Source organism: Neopsephotus bourkii, unplaced genomic scaffold, assembly GCF_033783945.1.
Source record: "Neopsephotus bourkii isolate Nb327-2 ecotype Australia unplaced genomic scaffold, CSIRO-AGI_Nbou_v1 NB_1025, whole genome shotgun sequence".
Taxonomy (NCBI): Eukaryota; Metazoa; Chordata; class Aves; order Psittaciformes; family Psittacidae; genus Neopsephotus; species Neopsephotus bourkii.
Window position 1 is genome coordinate 340,039 of NW_026901514.1, and position 17,288 is coordinate 357,326.

Genomic DNA, 17,288 nt, shown 5'->3' on the forward strand with positions numbered 1-17,288 from the left:
AGGGTGGGAGCGGAGCCTGAGGGGAGGTGAAAGGAGGAAGGGGGGGGGTGGCCATCACCGCGCCTCAGGCCGGGTCCCCGCCGCGATGTTCTTCACCTGTGGCCCCAACGAGGCCATGGTGGTGTCGGGTGAGCCGCGACCCCCCCCCCCCCTTTATATTCCCTTGGGCGCTGCTTGGATCCGTCCATGACAACGCTCGTCCCCTCAGGCTTCTGCCGCAGCCCCCCCGTCATGGTGGCCGGGGGCCGGGTGCTGGTGGTGCCGTGCCTGCAGCAGATCCAAAGGTAAGGAATTAGGGTGTGTGTATGTGTGTGTGTAAATGGGATCTATCCATAGGGATGCATACAGGCAATTGGGATCCATCCTTTTCCCTTAGGATCTCCCTCAACACGCTGACCCTCAACGTGCGCAGCGAGAAGGTGTACACCCGCCATGGGGTGCCCATCTCCGTCACCGGCATCGCACAGGTACCCCCCCCCCCCATGTACTTGGTACAGTTCCTTTTAAGGGGGACCCACCCAAATACTGCTGAGGGGGCTCTTCCTTGTCCTCTTCCTCTTCTTCCTATCCATTAAGACCCCCTCCTTAAAAGGGCCCTGCCATGGTGTGGAGCCCCCCTTCTGTATAAGGGGCTTGAAGGGGGAGATATCCTCTTCCTTGTCCCCTTTCTTTTCCTCTTCTCCATTAAAAGGCCCCTTAAAAGGGTCCCATCAGGGTGTGGACCCCACTCTAGGGGGGTGTGTGTGGAATATCCTCTTCCTTCTCCTCTTCCTCTTCTCCATTAAGACCTCCCCCTTAAAAGGGTCCTGCTATGGTGTGGACCCCCCCCATAAGGGGCTTGGGGGGGGGAATATCCCTTTCCTTGTCCCCTTTCTCTTCCTCCCTTCCATTAAGACACCCCCGCCCCTTAAAAGGGTCCTGCCATGGTGTGGACCCCCCCATAAGGGTCTCGTAGTGGTGGGTCCCTCCCCAAGAGGTGCAGCTCTTAAAAAGGCAATGCACCCCGTGGTGGGTGCCTCCCTCAACCTGAAGCTGTTAAATAGGCACTTCCTATGGAAGAACAGCTTCTTAAAGGGGCCGCATCCCCATCGGTGTTAAAGGGGGGGGTGCATGAGGCTGAATGGGTCCCGCTGGGAGCAGGTGAAGATCCAGGGGCAGAACAAGGAGATGCTGGCAGCCGCTTGCCAGATGTTCCTGGGCAAGTCAGAGGCTGAGATCGCCCAGATCGCCCTGGAGACCCTGGAGGGCCACCAGCGCGCCATCATGGCCCACATGACCGTGGAGGTAAGGGGGGGACACAGCCCCCTTTAAAGCCCCATTCATCCCTAAGCCCCAGTGGAAGCCCTGCTCCAATTGGCTCCCCGCCCTTGAAGCCCCGCCCCTTGTATCGCTAAGCTCCGCCCCTTCCATAGGAGATCTATAAGGACCGGCAGAAGTTCTCGGAGCAGGTTTTTAACGTGGCTTCATCCGACCTGGTCAATATGGGCATCAGTGTGGTCAGCTACACCCTGAAGGACATCCATGATGACCAGGTGGCATTGGGGACATGGTGGGGACAGGCAGGGATGGGGGCACGGACCAAGGGATGGGGACATGGGGATGGGGATAGTGGCCATGGGACAGGGATATAGGGATGGGGACATGGGGTTGGGGATGGTGGCCATGGGGCGGGGACATGGGGATGGGGATAGTGGCCATGGGGCGGGGATATGGGGATGGAGACAGTGGCCATGGGATGGGGATATGGGGATGGAGACAGTGGCCATGGGATGGGGATTTGGAGATGGGGACAGTGGCCATGGGATGGGGACATGGGGATGGGAGCAGTGACCATGGGAATGGGGACATGGGCATGGGGACGGTGGCCATGGGATGGGGATATGGGGATGGGGACGTGGGGATGGGAGCAGTGACCATGGGATGGTGATATGGGGATGGGGACAGTGACCAACGGATGGGGATATAGGAATGGGGACATGGGCATGGGGACGGTGGCCATGGGATGGGGATATGGGGATGGGGACATGGGGATGGGAGCAGTGACCATGGGATGGGGATATGGGGATGGGGACATAGGGATGGGAGCAGTGACTATGGGATAGGGGCATGGGGATGGTAGCCATGGGATGGGGATGTGGATATGGGGACAACAGATGAGGACAACAGCTATGGGGACACCATACAAGCCCAGGGCCATCCCCACTATCCCCTATGGCTGGTGGGACCGTGGCGGGGTGACCTTGTCCCCTTGTCCCCAGGACTACCTGCACTCCCTGGGCAAGGGCCGCACGGCCCAAGTGCAGCGCGACGCCCGCGTCGGAGAGGCCGAGGCCAAGAGGGACGCCGGGATCCGCGTGAGCCCCGCACCCCATTGGCATCCCCCCAACCCCTTCCATGTCCCCATACCCACGATGCCCCTCACTGTCTCCCCTCCTCCATAGGAGGCCCGTGCCCGGCAGGAGCAGGTCTCGGCGCAGCTGCTCAGCGAGGCGGCCATGGCTCGTGCCCAGCGGGACTTCGAGCTGCAGCAGGCTCAATGCGATGCTGCCGTCAGCGCCCGCAAGGCCACGGCTGACCTGGCCTATGAGCTGCAGGTATTCCCCCCTCCCCACCCATCCATGATGCCCCATAGCCCTCTATGTGTGTGTGTGTCCCCATCCCTTGGTCCCCACCCACACACCCCCCATCAAGCATCATGGTACCCCCTTAGCCACCCCAATAATGGCTTCTCCCCTTAACATTGGGGTGCCCCCCACCCATTTGGGGTGTGTGTGGGGGGGGGTGTAGGTGGCGAGGACGAAGCAGCAGATCGAGGAGCAGCGGGCGCAGGTGCTGGTGGTGGAGCGGGCGCAGCGGGCGCAGCTGCAGGAGCACGAGATCGGGCGCCGGGAGCTGGAGCTGGAGGCCACGGTCCGTAAACCGGCCGAGGCCGAGCGGTACCGGCTGGAGCGACTGGCGGAGGCGCAGAGGTGAGGACGTGGCCCCTTTAAGGGCTGCATTGCCCCTTTAAGGGAGAGCCCCAACCCAATCTTCCAAGCTATTGCCCCTTTAAGAGGGAGCCCCGCCCTATTTTACCAAACCTCATTGCAGAAACCCACTGCTTAACTTGATGCTATTGCCCCTTTAAGAGAGCTTTACCAAGCCAAATCCCCTCATTGGTGGGACGCACTAACTAGATGCCGCTGCCCCCTTAAGAGGGAGCCTCATCCCATTCTACCAACCCACACCCCCAAATTGGTGGGACTACTGGCTAACTTGATGCTGTTGCCCGTTTAAGAGGAAGCTCTGTTCCAGTCTTCCAAGCCTCATTGGTGGGACTCACTGCCTAACCTGATGTCATTGCCCCTTTAAGAGGGAGCACTGTCCCATTCTAGTAAGCCTCACTGGTGGGACCCACTGCCTAAGTATGCCATTGCCTCTTTAAGAGATCTTTACCAAGCCACACCCCCTCTAAGAGGCGTCCTACCACCGCCTTGCCCTTAAAAAGGAGCCACACCCCCCCACCACACCCTCTCAAGCCCCTCCCATCACAAACCACGCCCCCTCTTTCGCTCCGCCCCCAGGTCCCAGGTGATCCTGCAGGCAGAGGCTGAGGCTGAAGCCATGAGGGTGAGTTGGGGGGGGTCCTTCATCCACTTATGGGGCTCTGTCCCCTAAGTGTGGGTCAGAGCCCCCCAACACGAATGTGGGGGGGGGCTCGGGGGTCCCCTGCAGGTGACAGGCGCAGCCAAAGCAGCCGCCGTGGCCGCCCGGGCCAGGGCAGAAGCAGCACAAGCAGCGGCCAAGGCTGAGGCCTTTGGGCAGTACCAGGAGGCGGCCGTGGTGGAGATGGTGCTGCAGCGCCTGCCCCAGGTATGGGGGGGTCCCCATGGGGTATTTTGGGGTCCATCCCCCCCATGGATGTGGGGTCTCTGGTATGGAATGGGTTGGGTTGGGGTTATTCCAGGGGGATTTGGTAAGAGGATGCTGGGGTCCACCCCATGGAGGTGGGGTCCCTGCTGTGGAACATAGGGGCTAAGGGGGGGTTGTGTCTGTATTTGGGTGCTGAGCTCATGTTTTGGGGTGATTTGGGGGTGTTTTTTGTGTTCAGCTCCCTTTTTGGGGTTATTTTGGGGTGTTCCCATTTTGGAGTGATTTGGAGGTGTTTGGGGTGCCGAGGTGGTTTTGGGGTGAATTTGGGGGTATTTTGGCTGCTGCACTCCCTTTTTGGGGCGATATGGGAGTATTTTGGGTGCCAAGCTGAGTTCTGGGGGCGATTTGGGGGTATTTTGGGCTGATTCGGGGGTACTCTTGGTGCTTCACTCCCATTTTGGGGCAATTTGGGGTGCTGAGCTCAGTTTTGGGGGCCATTTGGGGCTATTTTGGGGTGATTTGGAGGTATTTTGGGTGCCGAGCTCAGTTTTGGGGCTATTTTGGGGCTATTTAGGGGCTGTTTAGGGCCCCTTGCCCCCATTCCGTGCTGACTCTGCCCCGTTCCCCTGCAGGCGGCCGAGGCGGTGGCGCAGCCGCTGCTGGGGACCCGCCGGGTGACGCTGGTGGCCGGCGCCTCCGGGGCCCTGGGGGTCTCCCGGCTGCCAGGGGAGGTCCTGGACGTGGTCACGCGCCTGCCCAGCGCCATCGAGGCCTTGAGCGGCGTCAGCATCACCCAGGTCTGCCCTTGGGGACAATGGGGGGGGGGTACCCGGGGCTGGGGTCACCTCCTCAGGGTCCTTTCGGTCCCCACAGGGTACCCAGAAGAAGAGCGAGTGCCAGGGGTGAGGCGGGGACGCCAAAGGGGGAGCAACCCCTTGGAACCCATTGTCTCCATGGGGCCACCAACCCGAAGGCCATGTCCCCCATGGGGCCACCAACACCGTGTCCCCATAGTGCCTACAGCCTCCTGGAGCCCATTGTCCCCATAGTGCCATCAACCCAGAATCCATTGTCCCCATAGTGCCTACAGCCCCCTGAAGCCCATGTCCCCGTGGGGCCACCACCCCAAAGCCCATTGTCCCCATGGTGCCACCAACCCCATATCCCCATAGTGCCTACAGCCCCCTTGGACCTATGTCCCTATGATGCCACCAACACCAAGTCCATTGTCCCCATGGTGCCACCAACCCCATGTCCCAATAGTGCCTACAGCCCCCTAGAACCCATTGTCCCCATGGTGCCACCACCCCATAGCCTCTCTCACCCAAGTGCCACCACCCCAGAGCCCATTGTCCCCATGGGGCCACCAACCCCTTGAAGCCTTGTCCCCATGGGACCCCCAAGCCCATTGTCCCCATGATGCCACCACCCCATAGCCTCTCTCACCCAAGTGCCACCACCCCAGGGCCTGGCTTGTCCCCACGGGGGGGGGGGGTCCCCACATCCCCCCATCATTAAAGCTGCTGCATCCACCCCAGGCCTGGCTCCTTCCTGATGCCTTTGGTGACCCCCAAGTGCTATGGGGCAGGGAAAGGGGGGACCAAGGACATAAGACAAAGCCAGGGAGAGGGGGGTGGAATTTTCCATCCCGGGTTTATTCCTGGCCCCGGGGGTGGCTTTTCAATATGAAAAAAAAAACAACAAAAAAAGAAGAGTGGAAAAAGGTTGAAAAGGGGAAAAATGGCCCAAAATGAGGGGGAGGGGACACAGGAAGGGGGATGGGAGAGCCCGTTTTGGGGTGGCAATAATTTAGTGGTGTCACCCCCCCCCCGGCAGTGGGGATGCGGTGGCCTCGGGTGATGGGGATGAAGTGGAGGCTCCTCAGTGCCCGTGAGGGTGCTGGGGCTCTGTGGTGGTGATGGTGGTGGATGAGGGCTCCTCCATTGACCATGGTGAAGGGTGAGGGCTCTTCCATTGAGCACGATGGACAAGGGCTCCTCCTTGATGATGATGATGATGAAGGCTCTTTGGTGACCGTGATGAAGGACAAGGGCTCTTCATTGACCATGATGGACAAGGGTTCTTCCATTGACCATGATGGACAAGGGCTCTTCCATTGACTATGGTGAAGGACAAGGGCTCTTCATTGACCATGATGAGGGCTCTTCCTTGATGATGATGAAGGCTCTTTGGTGACCGTGATGAAGGACAAGGGCTCTTCATTGACCATGATGGACAAAGGCTCTTCACTGACCAGGATGAAGGCTCTTCATTGACCATGAAGGGTGAGGGCTCTTCCATTGAGCACGATGGACAAAGGCTCCTCCTTGACGATGATGATGAAGGCTCTTTGGTGACCGTGATGAAGGACAAGGACTCTTCCATTGACCATAATGGCCAAGAGCTCTTCATTGACCATGATGGACAAGGGCTCTTCCATTGCCCATGAGGAAGAGCTGGGGATCTATCTCTGGTGAGCAGGATGAAGGACAAGGACTCTCCAGTGGCGATGATGATGATGGACAAGGACTCTTCATTGACCATGATGAAAGACGAAGGCTCTCCATTGACCATGATGATGAACAAGGGCTCTTCATTGACCATGATGGACACGGACTCTCCATTGACCACAATGAAAGACAAAGCCCAAAGAGCTTTCTCCTGCCGGACCCCAGCCCCCTGAGGAGGAGGAGGATGATGAAGATGAAGGCCAGGACCATCCCAAAGAGCACCACGAGGTGGTGATGGTGGGGACACAACACAAAGCCCAAACGCTCCCCAGTGACACCAGTGCAGCACAAGGAGGTGGTGGGAGGGGAGTGAACGCCATTGATGCCACCAAGGCCGGTGTTGGGGTGGGGGGGATGCTCTGAGGATGATGATGCTGAAAGGATGACGAAGGCTCTCCAAGGACATTGGGAAGGGGGAAGGGGGGGGTTTCTCCATCCATGCCCAAGCCATTCCATCCTCTTCACGCTTCCTCTTCGGCCTCCTCACCGAAGTCCTCCTCTTCCTCAGCGGTGGCGTCTTGGTACTGCTGGTACTCGGAGACCAGGTCGTTCATGTTGCTCTCGGCCTCGGTGAACTCCATCTCATCCATGCCCTCCCCCGTGTACCAATGGAGGAAAGCCTTGCGCCGAAACATGGCCGTGAACTGCTCCGAGATCCTCTTGAAGAGCTCCTGGATGGCCGTGCTGTTGCCGATGAAGGTCACGGCCATCTTGAGCCCGCGGGGGGGGATGTCGCACACGGCCGTCTTCACGTTGTTGGGGATCCACTCCACGAAGTAGGAGCTGTTCTTGTTCTGCACGTTCAGCATCTGCTCATCCACCTCCTTCATGGACATGCGGCCCCGGAACACGGCCGCTACCGTCAGGTACCGCCCGTGGCGCGGGTCGCACGCCGCCATCATGTTCTTGGCATCAAAGACCTGTTGGGTGAGCTCCGGCACCGTGAGGGCCCGGTACTGTTGGCTCCCTCGGGATGTCAACGGAGCAAACCCCGGCATGAAGAAGTGAAGGCGAGGGAAAGGCACCATATTAACAGCCAGCTTCCGGAGATCAGCGTTGAGCTGCCCGGGGAAGCGTAAGCAAGTGGTGACCCCGCTCATGGTGGCCGAGACGAGGTGGTTGAGGTCCCCGTAGGTCGGTGTCGTCAGCTTGAGGGTGCGGAAGCAGATGTCGTACAGGGCTTCGTTGTCGATGCAATAGGTCTCGTCGGTGTTCTCCACCAGCTGATGCACCGACAGGGTGGCGTTGTAAGGCTCCACCACCGTGTCGGAGACCTTGGGTGAAGGCACCACGCTGAAGGTGTTCATGATGCGGTCGGGATATTCCTCACGGATCTTGGAGATCAGAAGGGTGCCCATACCGGACCCGGTGCCCCCCCCCAAGGAATGGGTCAGTTGGAAGCCTTGGAGGCAGTCGCAGCTCTCTGCTTCCTTCCGGACCACGTCCAGCACCGAATCCACCAGTTCGGCTCCTTCTGTGTAGTGCCCTTTGGCCCAGTTGTTGCCGGCACCACTTTGACCTTGGGGGGGGGGGACAAATGGGGGGGTCACCATCATCATCCTCACATCACCCCCAGACCCATTTAAGAGCCTTGGGAGCCCCCATCCCATTGCTGGGGGGCTGCAAAGCCAACCTTGACGCCCCCATAGAGACCTCCATCTCATCCTTGTGGGTCACCATCATCATCCTCACATCACCCCCAGACCCATTTAAAGACCCTGGGAGCCCCCATCCCATTGCTGGGGGGCTGCAAAGCCAGCCTTGACCCCCCACCCCCCCATAGGGACCTCCATCTCATCCTTGGGGACCCTTCTTGAGGACCCCCCCATGGGCACCTCATGGGCACCCACGTCCTACACAAGCCTCATTAACCTAATGTGGGGTCCCACAACCCCTATGGGGACCCCAAAACCCAACTGGGGAGCACCACAAGAGACCATGACCACCAAGAAGGGGACAACAGGGACCTCCTGCCCCATTGTGCCAAGCACTGGAGGGGCATTAAGGAGGGATGTGTGAATGGGGAAGCACTGCAGCGGGGGCCCACGACCCAACGCCACGGTGATGGGCACCCAATGAAGGCAATGGCCAAGATGGGGACTCACCAAAAACGAAGTTGTCCGGCCTAAAGATCTGCCCAAAGGGTCCTGAGCGCACCGAGTCCATGGTCCCAGGCTCCAGGTCCACCAAGATGGCCCTCGGCACGTACTTCCCCCCTACGGACAGCACCGTGTCACCAAGGTGGGGTGGGGACGGGGACAGGGTGGTGATGGGGATGTGGTGGCGATGGGGATATGATGATGGGGACATGGTAATGGGGCTATGATGGTGGGGACATGGTGGTGGTGATGGGGACGCCATGATGGGGATGTGATGGAGACTCGGTGGTGATGGGGATATGGTGATAATGGGGACACGGTGGCAATGGGGATGTGGTGATGGAGATATGATGCTGGGGACATAGTGATGGGGACATGGTGGTGATGGGGACACAGTGATGAAGATGTGGTGGTCATGTGGATATGATGGTGGGGACACCGTGGTGATGGGGATGTGATGGTGATGGGGATATATGATGGTGGTGATGGGGACACAGTGATGAGGACGTGGTGATGGTGGGGACATGGTGATGGGGACATGGTAGTGATGGGGACGTGGTGGTGATGGGGACATCCTACCGGTGGCCTCATTGTAGTAGACACTGATGCGGTCGAGCTGGAGGTCGCTGTCTCCATGGTAGGTGCCGGTGGGGTCGATGCCGTGTTCATCACTGATCACCTCCCAGAACTGAATGGAGGGGTGGGGGAGAAAGGGGAGGGGGTGTCAACGAGGCCCCGCCCCCTTTCCTTTCCCCTCCAATGAGAGGAGAGGAACCAAGAAGGTTCCACCCCTCCCCTTGGTCCCATAAGGGCTGGGGATGAATAAAGAGAGCTATGATTTAAAAGAGAGTGGAGCTTAACTGGGAGGAGAAGCCCCATTGGCTGGGAGGGGTTGAGCTTTGGAAGCTGATTGGAGGAGCCAGCTGAAGGGGCAGGAGAGTAAAAAAGGGGGCGTGGCTCGATCGCATAGGCGGGGCCACGAGGAGGCCGACCAATGGGGGGTGGAGCCCACAGAGAAGGCGTGGCCTCGGTGACTGCAGGGGGGGCGTGGCCAAAGTAACGGGCGGGCGGGAACCGGAAGCAGGGTTTGAATGGTGGCACCCCCCAAAAAGCCGCTTTTTACCCCAAATTTACCCTTTTCTGCCCCAAAAACCACCCCTCATCAAAGGGAAAGTGCCAAAATCGAGGGGATTGGCCCCAAAATGTGCCCCTTGGGAGGCAGTGGGGACCCCAAACCCCCCCATTCAAGGTCATGGGGGGGGCAGAGCCACGCCCTAAAGGTGAAAATGGGTCCAAACCCCCCAATTTTGGGGCTGACGGTGAAGAAATGGCGTAAAAAAGGCGATTTGGGTTAAAAAGCATTCCTTTGGAGACTGAAAATGTGCGTTTAAGGGGGTTGAGTGAGGTTAAAATGGTTCTTTTTGGTTGAAAACTGTTTTGGGGTGGAAAAGGGGAATTTTGTGACTCAAACGGTCATAATGGGACAAAAAAAGTCCATTTGGGGAGGAAAAATAACTGGTTTTGGGGGGGGGAAATGCCGCTTTAAGGCTATAAAATCGCGTTTGAGAACAAATATGTTTTAATTCCGAACTGAAAATAGGAAAAAATTGCAATTCTGGAGTGGGAAAAGTGATTTTGGGGCTAAAAACGGGTTTTTGGGGGTTGAAAACCCCGTTTCTGGGGAGAAATTTGGGGTCCAAAACGCTCGTTTGAGGCATTTTCAGGAACAAAGATCGCGTTCTGCAGCCGAAAGCCTCCATTGAGGGGGGGCAAAGTCGCTTTTGAGACACAAAGGTGCTGTTTTGGGGCTGAAAATGTGGATTTTAGGTCAAAACCCATCATTTTCGAAGGGAAAGGTTGATTTTGAGTGGAAAACCCCTCATTTTGGGGCTAAAACCCAGGCTAAACGGGGAAAACCCCCATTGTGAAGCAGCACTAAAACCATTGCGGCGTGGAAAAGAGTCCGTTTCGGGGCCCAAATCACTCATTTTGGGGCTCAAAGCATCATTTTGCGTTAAAAAACAAGTTTAGGGGTAAAAAAAACGTTCATTTTGGAGCAAAACGGCTGAATTTGGGGCAGAAAAGCTGCTTTTGGGAGCACAAAGATGCGATTCTTCAGCCGCAGCCCTCCATTTTGGGGCTGGATTCCTCCATTTTGGGGTGGGATCGCCCTGCTTTTAACACCAAAACCCCCTTTTTGGGCTTAAATAAACCCATTTTGGGGCCGAAAAGCTCCTTTTTCCGTTCAAAAAGCCCTTTTGGGGCAAAAAAAGCCCTTTTTGGGGACGGGAAAATGCTGTTTCCAAGAACAAAGCTCTTCCTGGGCGTGGGAAAAGCCGCATTTTGGCGCTTTTGGGGGAAAAGGCTTCTTTTAGCGCTAAAATAATCCATTTTGGGGCCCAAAAATACGATTTTGGGCAAAAAAACCTTCATTTCAAGGAGAGAATCTCCTTTTTGGGGGCAAAAATGCGGATTTTAGGGCTTAAGTTCTCCTTAGAGAGAACAAAGCTTCCCCCGTAGTAGAAAAACCTCTCTTGGGCACTGAAAACTCCCATTTTAAGGCCAAAACCCTCAATTTAGGGGCTAAAAAGCCTTTATTTTTTACCAACCCACCCCGTATTTGATAGCTAATCAAGAAAATCGCCATTTTGTGACAAAAGAATCGCGGTTTTGGGGCGAAAAAAGCCCATTTTGGAGCCAAACGAGCCCCTTGAGGGCCGGCACGCCCCTGTTTTGGGGACGGAAAGCTTCATTTTTGGCTTAAATCTACCCATTTTGGGGTAGAAAACCCCCTTTTTGGGTGCTGTGGGCGGCACGCCCCCGTTTTGGGAGCTAAAAAGCTTTATTTTGGGGGCGTAAACCCTCATTTTAACGCCGAAAACGCCTGATTTTGAACACGTGAAAAACGCAGTCAGAAACGAAGCAAAAGGGCGGATGGATGTGATTTTGGGGCAAAACCAGCGCAATTTGGGATTTTAAAGCACCGCTTGTGTGGGAAAACTCCTATTGCGGGGCTAAATCCCGTCATTTTGGGGCTTTAACGCCCCTTTGAGGGCTGAAAATTGGCGAATCGGGCCAAAATCTGATATTTGGGGGGAAAATATCTTTAAACGGTGTTTTCTGGAGAAAAAAGCATCTGTTTTGGGGTAAAAAAGAGCCCTTTTCGGGCAAAACCGGCGCTTTTTGAGGCTTAAAAGCCGCTTTCGGGCGCCGCTCCCCCGAGGCGCGGCGGGAAACCGCCATTTTGAGCCGCGTGATAAGGAGGGGGGGAGGCACGTTTTGGGGCCAAAAACCTCCATTTTGGGGCCGAGCCGCTTCGCTTTTAAGGCAAAACCGCTCCTTTCCCCCCTACGGGCCCCTGAACGCGCGGGAAAGGCGCCGTTTTGGGCTAAAATCGCCAAGATTCGGGTCCGCCTTTGTCTGCGCGAAGGGAGGGGCTTCTTAAAGGGGCAGCGCCACAGTGGGAGGGATGAAAGGGGGGGCCCACCCCTCTGTCCCGCCGCAGCCCGCCCGCCCTTCACCTTGGCCCCGATCTGGTTGCCGCATTGTCCCGCTTGGATGTGGACGATCTCCCTCATGGTGGCGGTGCGCGGTGAAGGTGCCGGAGCGGTGGGGCCCACCCGGTCGTGGATGGAGCTTGTCGGTGCAGCGGCCCCTTTAAGACCCGAGCGTTGAGCGCAACGGCGGCGGCAGCAATGGCGGCTCCCGCGGCCCCGCGGCGCCTCATATAGACAAGGCGGCACCGCCCGGCCCCGCGCTCCCATTGGCCAGCACCACCCTCTCGCCGCGGTCCCATTGGACGGTATCGTTTAGCACCGCCCCCTTCCCTCGGAGGACCTCCTTCCGCCTTTCTTTAAGGACGTGACCGACAGCCAATGGGATGTCCGATGGGCGGTGACGCGTGGAGCGGATGGCCAATGGGGTGAGGGAGGCGGGGCTTGAGTTCCGATGGCGCGGGAGGGGTGAGCGATGGCGGCCATTGAGGAGGGTTGGGGGGTGCCGGGGCGGTTGTGGGGGGGTTAAGTGGGGCAGATTGGGGTCACATGGGGCAGTTTAGGGTCATATGGGGTACTTTGGGGTCATATGAGGAAGTTGGGGGGGGTCGAGGGGTAGTTTGCTGCCTTGTGGGGAAGTTGGGTGCGTCCGTGGGACAGATTGGGGTCATATGGGGCAGTTAGGGGGGTTATATTGAGCAGTTTGGGGTCATAAGGGGCAAATTGGGGTCTTATGGGGCAGTTGGGGGGGTTATATGGGGCAGTTGGGGGTCATAAGGGGCAGATTGGGGTCATATGGGGCAGTTGGGGGGGTTATATGGGGCAGTTGGGGGTCATAAGGGTCATATTGGGGTGATATGGGGCAGTTGGGGGGGTTATATGGGGCAGTTGGAGGTCATATGGGGCAGTTGGGGGCGTCCCTGGGGCAAATTGGGGTCATATGGGGCAGATTGGGGGCCTTGTGGGGCAGACTGGGGGTCCCTGGGGCATTTAGAAGCCAAGGGGGTATTTGGAGGGGTCCTTTAGCCCTGGTGAGGGGGTGGTTTGGGGGTGATGGGGGCAATTGTTTCTATGGGGCAGTTGTTGTTGCCCCCCCAGACCATGCACCGAAAGCACCACCAAAGCCTCAGCACCGTGGGGGGCACCGGTAGGTCCTGCCCCCCCCCCCCATATTCAAATATTGGGGTCGCCTAAAGGGCCCCCCCCCAATAGCTGTGGCCTCTGTAGGGCAGGGAGCAGCGGCGGCAGAGCCAGATGCGCGCCCAGATGTTTGGAGCATCCGGAAGCGCTGCCGGAGCCCCCCCCGCCAGGATCCAGATGTGGGAGGCCCCAAACGGCAGCGCCGGGGGGCCCCGGAGCCAGATGTGGGGGGGCCCCATAACGGGGCCTGGCTGCTGGCCATGGACAGCGACACAGATGGGGAGGGCGAGGAGCCCCATCCAGATGTGCCCCCCCGCCCCGGGGACCAGCTGCTGGTGTTGGACAGCGATACAGATGTGGAGGAGGAGGGGGGAGCTCGTCCTGATGTTGGCCCCCCCGGAGATGCAGCTGTGAAGGCCGAGCCCCCCCATCCAGATGTGGCACCGGAGACCCCCCCCCGGCCTGGCCCAAGGCTCCAGGGGCTCTTGGTGGAGAGCGATACAGATGTGGAGGAGGACGGGGGGAGCCCGGATGTTGGCTCCCCTCCAATCCAGCTGTGCCCCAAGGAGCAGGTCCTGGTGATGGAGACGCCCAAGCCAGATGTTGGGGGGCCCCAAGGGGATGACTCCGATACTGATGTGGAGGACGAGGACCTGACCCAGTGCTTCCTTGAGCCCTGGAAGCCGCCGGCGGTGGTGCTGGAGAGCCCGGTTCCAGATGTTGGGACCGTGCCCCCTGATCCAGATGTGTCCCCCCCCAGCAGCGATGGGGGGGAGGTGGCTCCCACGCCAGATGTTCGGCAGCACCGGAGCCGCGTCCGGTTCCAGAGCGACCCCCATGCAGATGTTGGGGGCAGCAGCGCCGAGGCGGCCCCAAAGAGCTGGAAATCGCCAGATGTGGTGACCCCAGATCCAGATGTGGTGACCCCAGATCCAAGTGGGAAGGCCTCAAATCCAGATGTAAGGGCGCCAGCTCCAGATGTGGCGACCCCAAATCCAATTGTGGCGACCCCAAATCCAGGTGGAAAGACCCGAAATCCAGATGTCAGGGCCCCAAATCAAGATGTGGCGACCCCTAATCCAGATGTGGCAAGCCCTAATGCAGATGCGACGGCCCCCGCTCCAGATGTGGCGACCCCAAGTCCAGATGTGAGGGCCCCGAATCCAGATGGAAGGGCCCTAGCTCCAGGTGCGGTGCCCCCAACTCCAGGTGTGAAGGCCCCAAATCCAGATGTGGCCGCCCCAAATCTAGATGCGGTGACCCCAAATCCAGATGTGATGAGCCCAAATCCAGACATGAGGGCTCCAAATCCAAGTGGGAAGGCCTCAAGTCCAGATGTGCTGACCCCAAATCCAGATGGGATGAGCCCAAATCCAGACATGAGGGCTCCAAATCCATGTGGGAAGGCCCCAAATCCAGATGTGGCGACCCCGAATCAAGATGTGGAGACTCCAAATCCAGATGTGCTGACCCCAAATCCAGATGTGGTGACCCCGAATCAAGATGTGAGAGCCCCAAATCCAGATGTGATGAGCCCAAATCTAGACTTGAGGGCTCCAAATCCAGGTGGGAAGGCCCCAAATCCAGATGTGACAACCCCGAATCCAGATGTGTTGACCCCGAATCCAGATGTGGCGACCCCAAATCCAGATGTGGCGACCCCGAATCCAGCTGTGGTGCCCCCAAATCCAGATGTGAGAGCCCCAAATCCAGATGTGTTGACCCTGAATCCAGATGTGGCGACCCCGAATCCAGATGTTGGGGCCCAGGGACCCAATGGCGAGACCCAGGCGCCGGTTCCAGATGCGCCCGTGGACGCCTCCACCCCCAAGTCCCCACATCTGGACTCGTGTTCCTCTGTCACCAATGGTGCCGATGAGACAGAGAGCGACAGCGATGGTCAGTGCCCCCCCACACACCTTGGGGTCTCCCCCCCAGATGTTGGGGTCCCCCCTTCATGGTCTCTATTTCCTCTTCCTCATCCAGATGTTGACCTCTTCCTGGAGCCCACCCAGAGCTTCCTGCCTCCAGCAGACCCAGGTGGGTGCCCTGGACCCATGGGGGGGTACCCCCTTCTCCTATGGGGTCCCCATCACCAGATGCTTGGGTCCTTTCCAATGTGACCCCCCCATATTTGGGTGTCCCCCCCCCAGGTTCACCCCATGGTTGGGACCCCGAGGAGCCCACTCAGCTCTTCTGCGCCCCCCAAAAAGAGGAGGAGGAGGAAGAGCCCCCCCGAAACCCCCCCCAGGCCCCCCCAAAGGAAGGGACCAAGGAGGAGGTGAGTGGGGAGGGGCTTTGCACAAGCTCCGCCCCTCTGTGTTGTGACGTCACTGTCTTCATGATGACATCATTGACCCCCCCCATCCCATAGGGCCCCCGCCGCAGCCAGCGCCTGGCCAGGAGCCGAAGGGGCGGAGCTAAAGGGGGCGTGGCGGAGGAGGAGGTGGTGGCTCCCATTGGCCCCGCCCCCTTGCGGCGCAGCCCCCGCCTCTTGGCCCGCCCCCTCGAGGAGCCACGCCCCCCGCCGACCAAGCCACGCCCCCGGCGGGCAGGGACCAGCCAATCACGGAGGAGAGCACAGGTGGGTGTGGTCTGAAGGGGCGGGGAATAAAGGGTGGTGGGTGGGGTTAAAGTGGGGTGCGGGCATTGCTGATTGGTGGACAGCAGGTTGGGGGCGGAGCCTAATGCAGTGTCCCCACCCCCCCAGGATAAGGAGGAGGAGCCCAGAGAGGTTGAGGCACCGCAGCTCCGCCCCCGGCGCAACCTTGGCTCCGCCCCCCTGAAGGTATTATGGGATGGGGAAGAGGGGTCAAGACCTTGGGGGGGATCCCCAGTGTCCCCATTGTATCCCCATTGTTTCCCCATTGTATCCCCATTGTATCCTATTGTGTCCCCATTGTATTCCCATTGTATCCTCATTGTATCCCCATTGTTTCCCCATTGTATCCCTATTGTTTCCCCATTGTATCCCCATTGTATCCCCATTGTTTCCCCATTCTGTCCCCATTGTGTCCCCATTGTATCCCCATTGTATCCCCATTGTTTCCCCATTCTATCCCCATTCTATCTTCATTCTATCCCCAATTCTATCCCCATGGTTTCCCCATTGTATCCCCATTGTTTCCCCATTGTATCCCCATTGTGTCCCCATTGTATCCCCATTGTATCCCCACTGTATCCCCACTGTATCCCCATTGTATCCCCATTGTATCCCCATTGTTTCCCCATTCTATCCCCATTCTATCTTCATTCTATCCCCAATTCTATCCCCATTGTTTCCCCATTCTATCCCCATTCTATCCCCATTGTTTCCCTATTTTATCCCTATCTTATCGCCATTCTATCCCTGTTCTATCCCCATTCTATCCCCATTTTATCCCCATTCTATCCCTATTCTATCCCCATTCTATCCCCATTGTGTCCCCAGGTTCTCTTCACGGGCCTGGTGGCCTCCGAGGCCATGGAGGTTGCCCTGGGCTCCCTGGGGGGTTCGGTGGCCACCTCGGTGTTCGACTGCACCCACCTGGTCACCGACCGCGTGCGGCGCACGCTCAAGTTCCTGTGCGCGGTGGCGCGCGGCGTCCCCATCGTCACCCCCCAGTGGCTCCAGAAGGTTCTGTGGGGCAATGGGGACACCTGGGGACATGGGGGGCTTGGGGACGTGGTGGCCATTGGGGACAATGGGGGGGCTTGGGGATGTGGTGGCCATTGGGGACATGGGGGGCTTGGGGACGTGGTGGCCATTGGGGACAATGGGGGGGCTTGGGGACGTGGTGGCCATTGGGGACAATGGGGGGCTTGGGGATGTGGTGGCCATTGGGGACAATGGGGGGCTTGGGGATGTGGTGGCCATTGGGGACAATGGGCTTGGGGACATGGTGGCCATTGGGGACAATGGGGGGCTTGGGGATGTGGTGGCCATTGGGGACATTGGGGGGCCTTGGGGTGTTGGTGGCCATTGGGGACATGGTGGCCATTGGGGACAATGGGGGGGCTTGGGGATGTGGTGGCCATTGGGGACAATGGGGGGGCTTGGGGATGTGGTGGCCATTGGGGACAATGGGGGGCCTTGGGGACGTGGTGGCCATTGGGGACGTGGTGGCCATTGGGGACATGGGGGGGCTTGGGGATGTGGTGGCCATTGGGGACATGGGGGGGCCTTGGGGACGTGGTGGCCATTGGGGACATGG

The 17,288-nt window shown here is 58.7% G+C and overlaps 2 protein-coding genes across 2 annotated transcripts in view; one reads left to right on the top strand and one right to left on the bottom strand.

Annotated features, from left to right (window-relative positions):
* FLOT1 (flotillin 1) overlaps window positions 1-4,795 on the top strand; it is a 50,316-nt gene extending 45,521 nt beyond the window's left edge. Inside the window, exons 2-13 of the mRNA XM_061360390.1 lie at window positions 50-128; window positions 209-284; window positions 377-467; window positions 1,141-1,284; window positions 1,413-1,532; window positions 2,259-2,354; window positions 2,442-2,594; window positions 2,788-2,969; window positions 3,564-3,609; window positions 3,715-3,852; window positions 4,485-4,649; window positions 4,726-4,795. Of these exons, the coding sequence (XP_061216374.1) occupies window positions 86-128; window positions 209-284; window positions 377-467; window positions 1,141-1,284; window positions 1,413-1,532; window positions 2,259-2,354; window positions 2,442-2,594; window positions 2,788-2,969; window positions 3,564-3,609; window positions 3,715-3,852; window positions 4,485-4,649; window positions 4,726-4,758 (1,287 nt within the window). The 5' untranslated portion in view covers window positions 50-85 and the 3' untranslated portion in view covers window positions 4,759-4,795. The remainder of the gene's footprint in view (window positions 1-49; window positions 129-208; window positions 285-376; window positions 468-1,140; window positions 1,285-1,412; window positions 1,533-2,258; window positions 2,355-2,441; window positions 2,595-2,787; window positions 2,970-3,563; window positions 3,610-3,714; window positions 3,853-4,484; window positions 4,650-4,725) is intronic.
* Window positions 4,796-6,787: 1,992 nt separating this feature from the next.
* Window positions 6,788-12,179, bottom strand: TUBB (tubulin beta class I). Its single transcript, XM_061360383.1, has 4 exons — window positions 11,983-12,179; window positions 9,041-9,149; window positions 8,468-8,578; window positions 6,788-7,881 (listed from the first exon to the last, which is right to left on the bottom strand). The coding sequence occupies exons 1-4, from the start codon at window positions 12,037-12,039 to the stop codon at window positions 6,824-6,826; spliced, it is 1,335 nt and encodes a 444-aa protein (XP_061216367.1). The 5' UTR covers window positions 12,040-12,179; the 3' UTR covers window positions 6,788-6,823.
* Window positions 12,180-17,288: the final 5,109 nt, after the last annotated feature.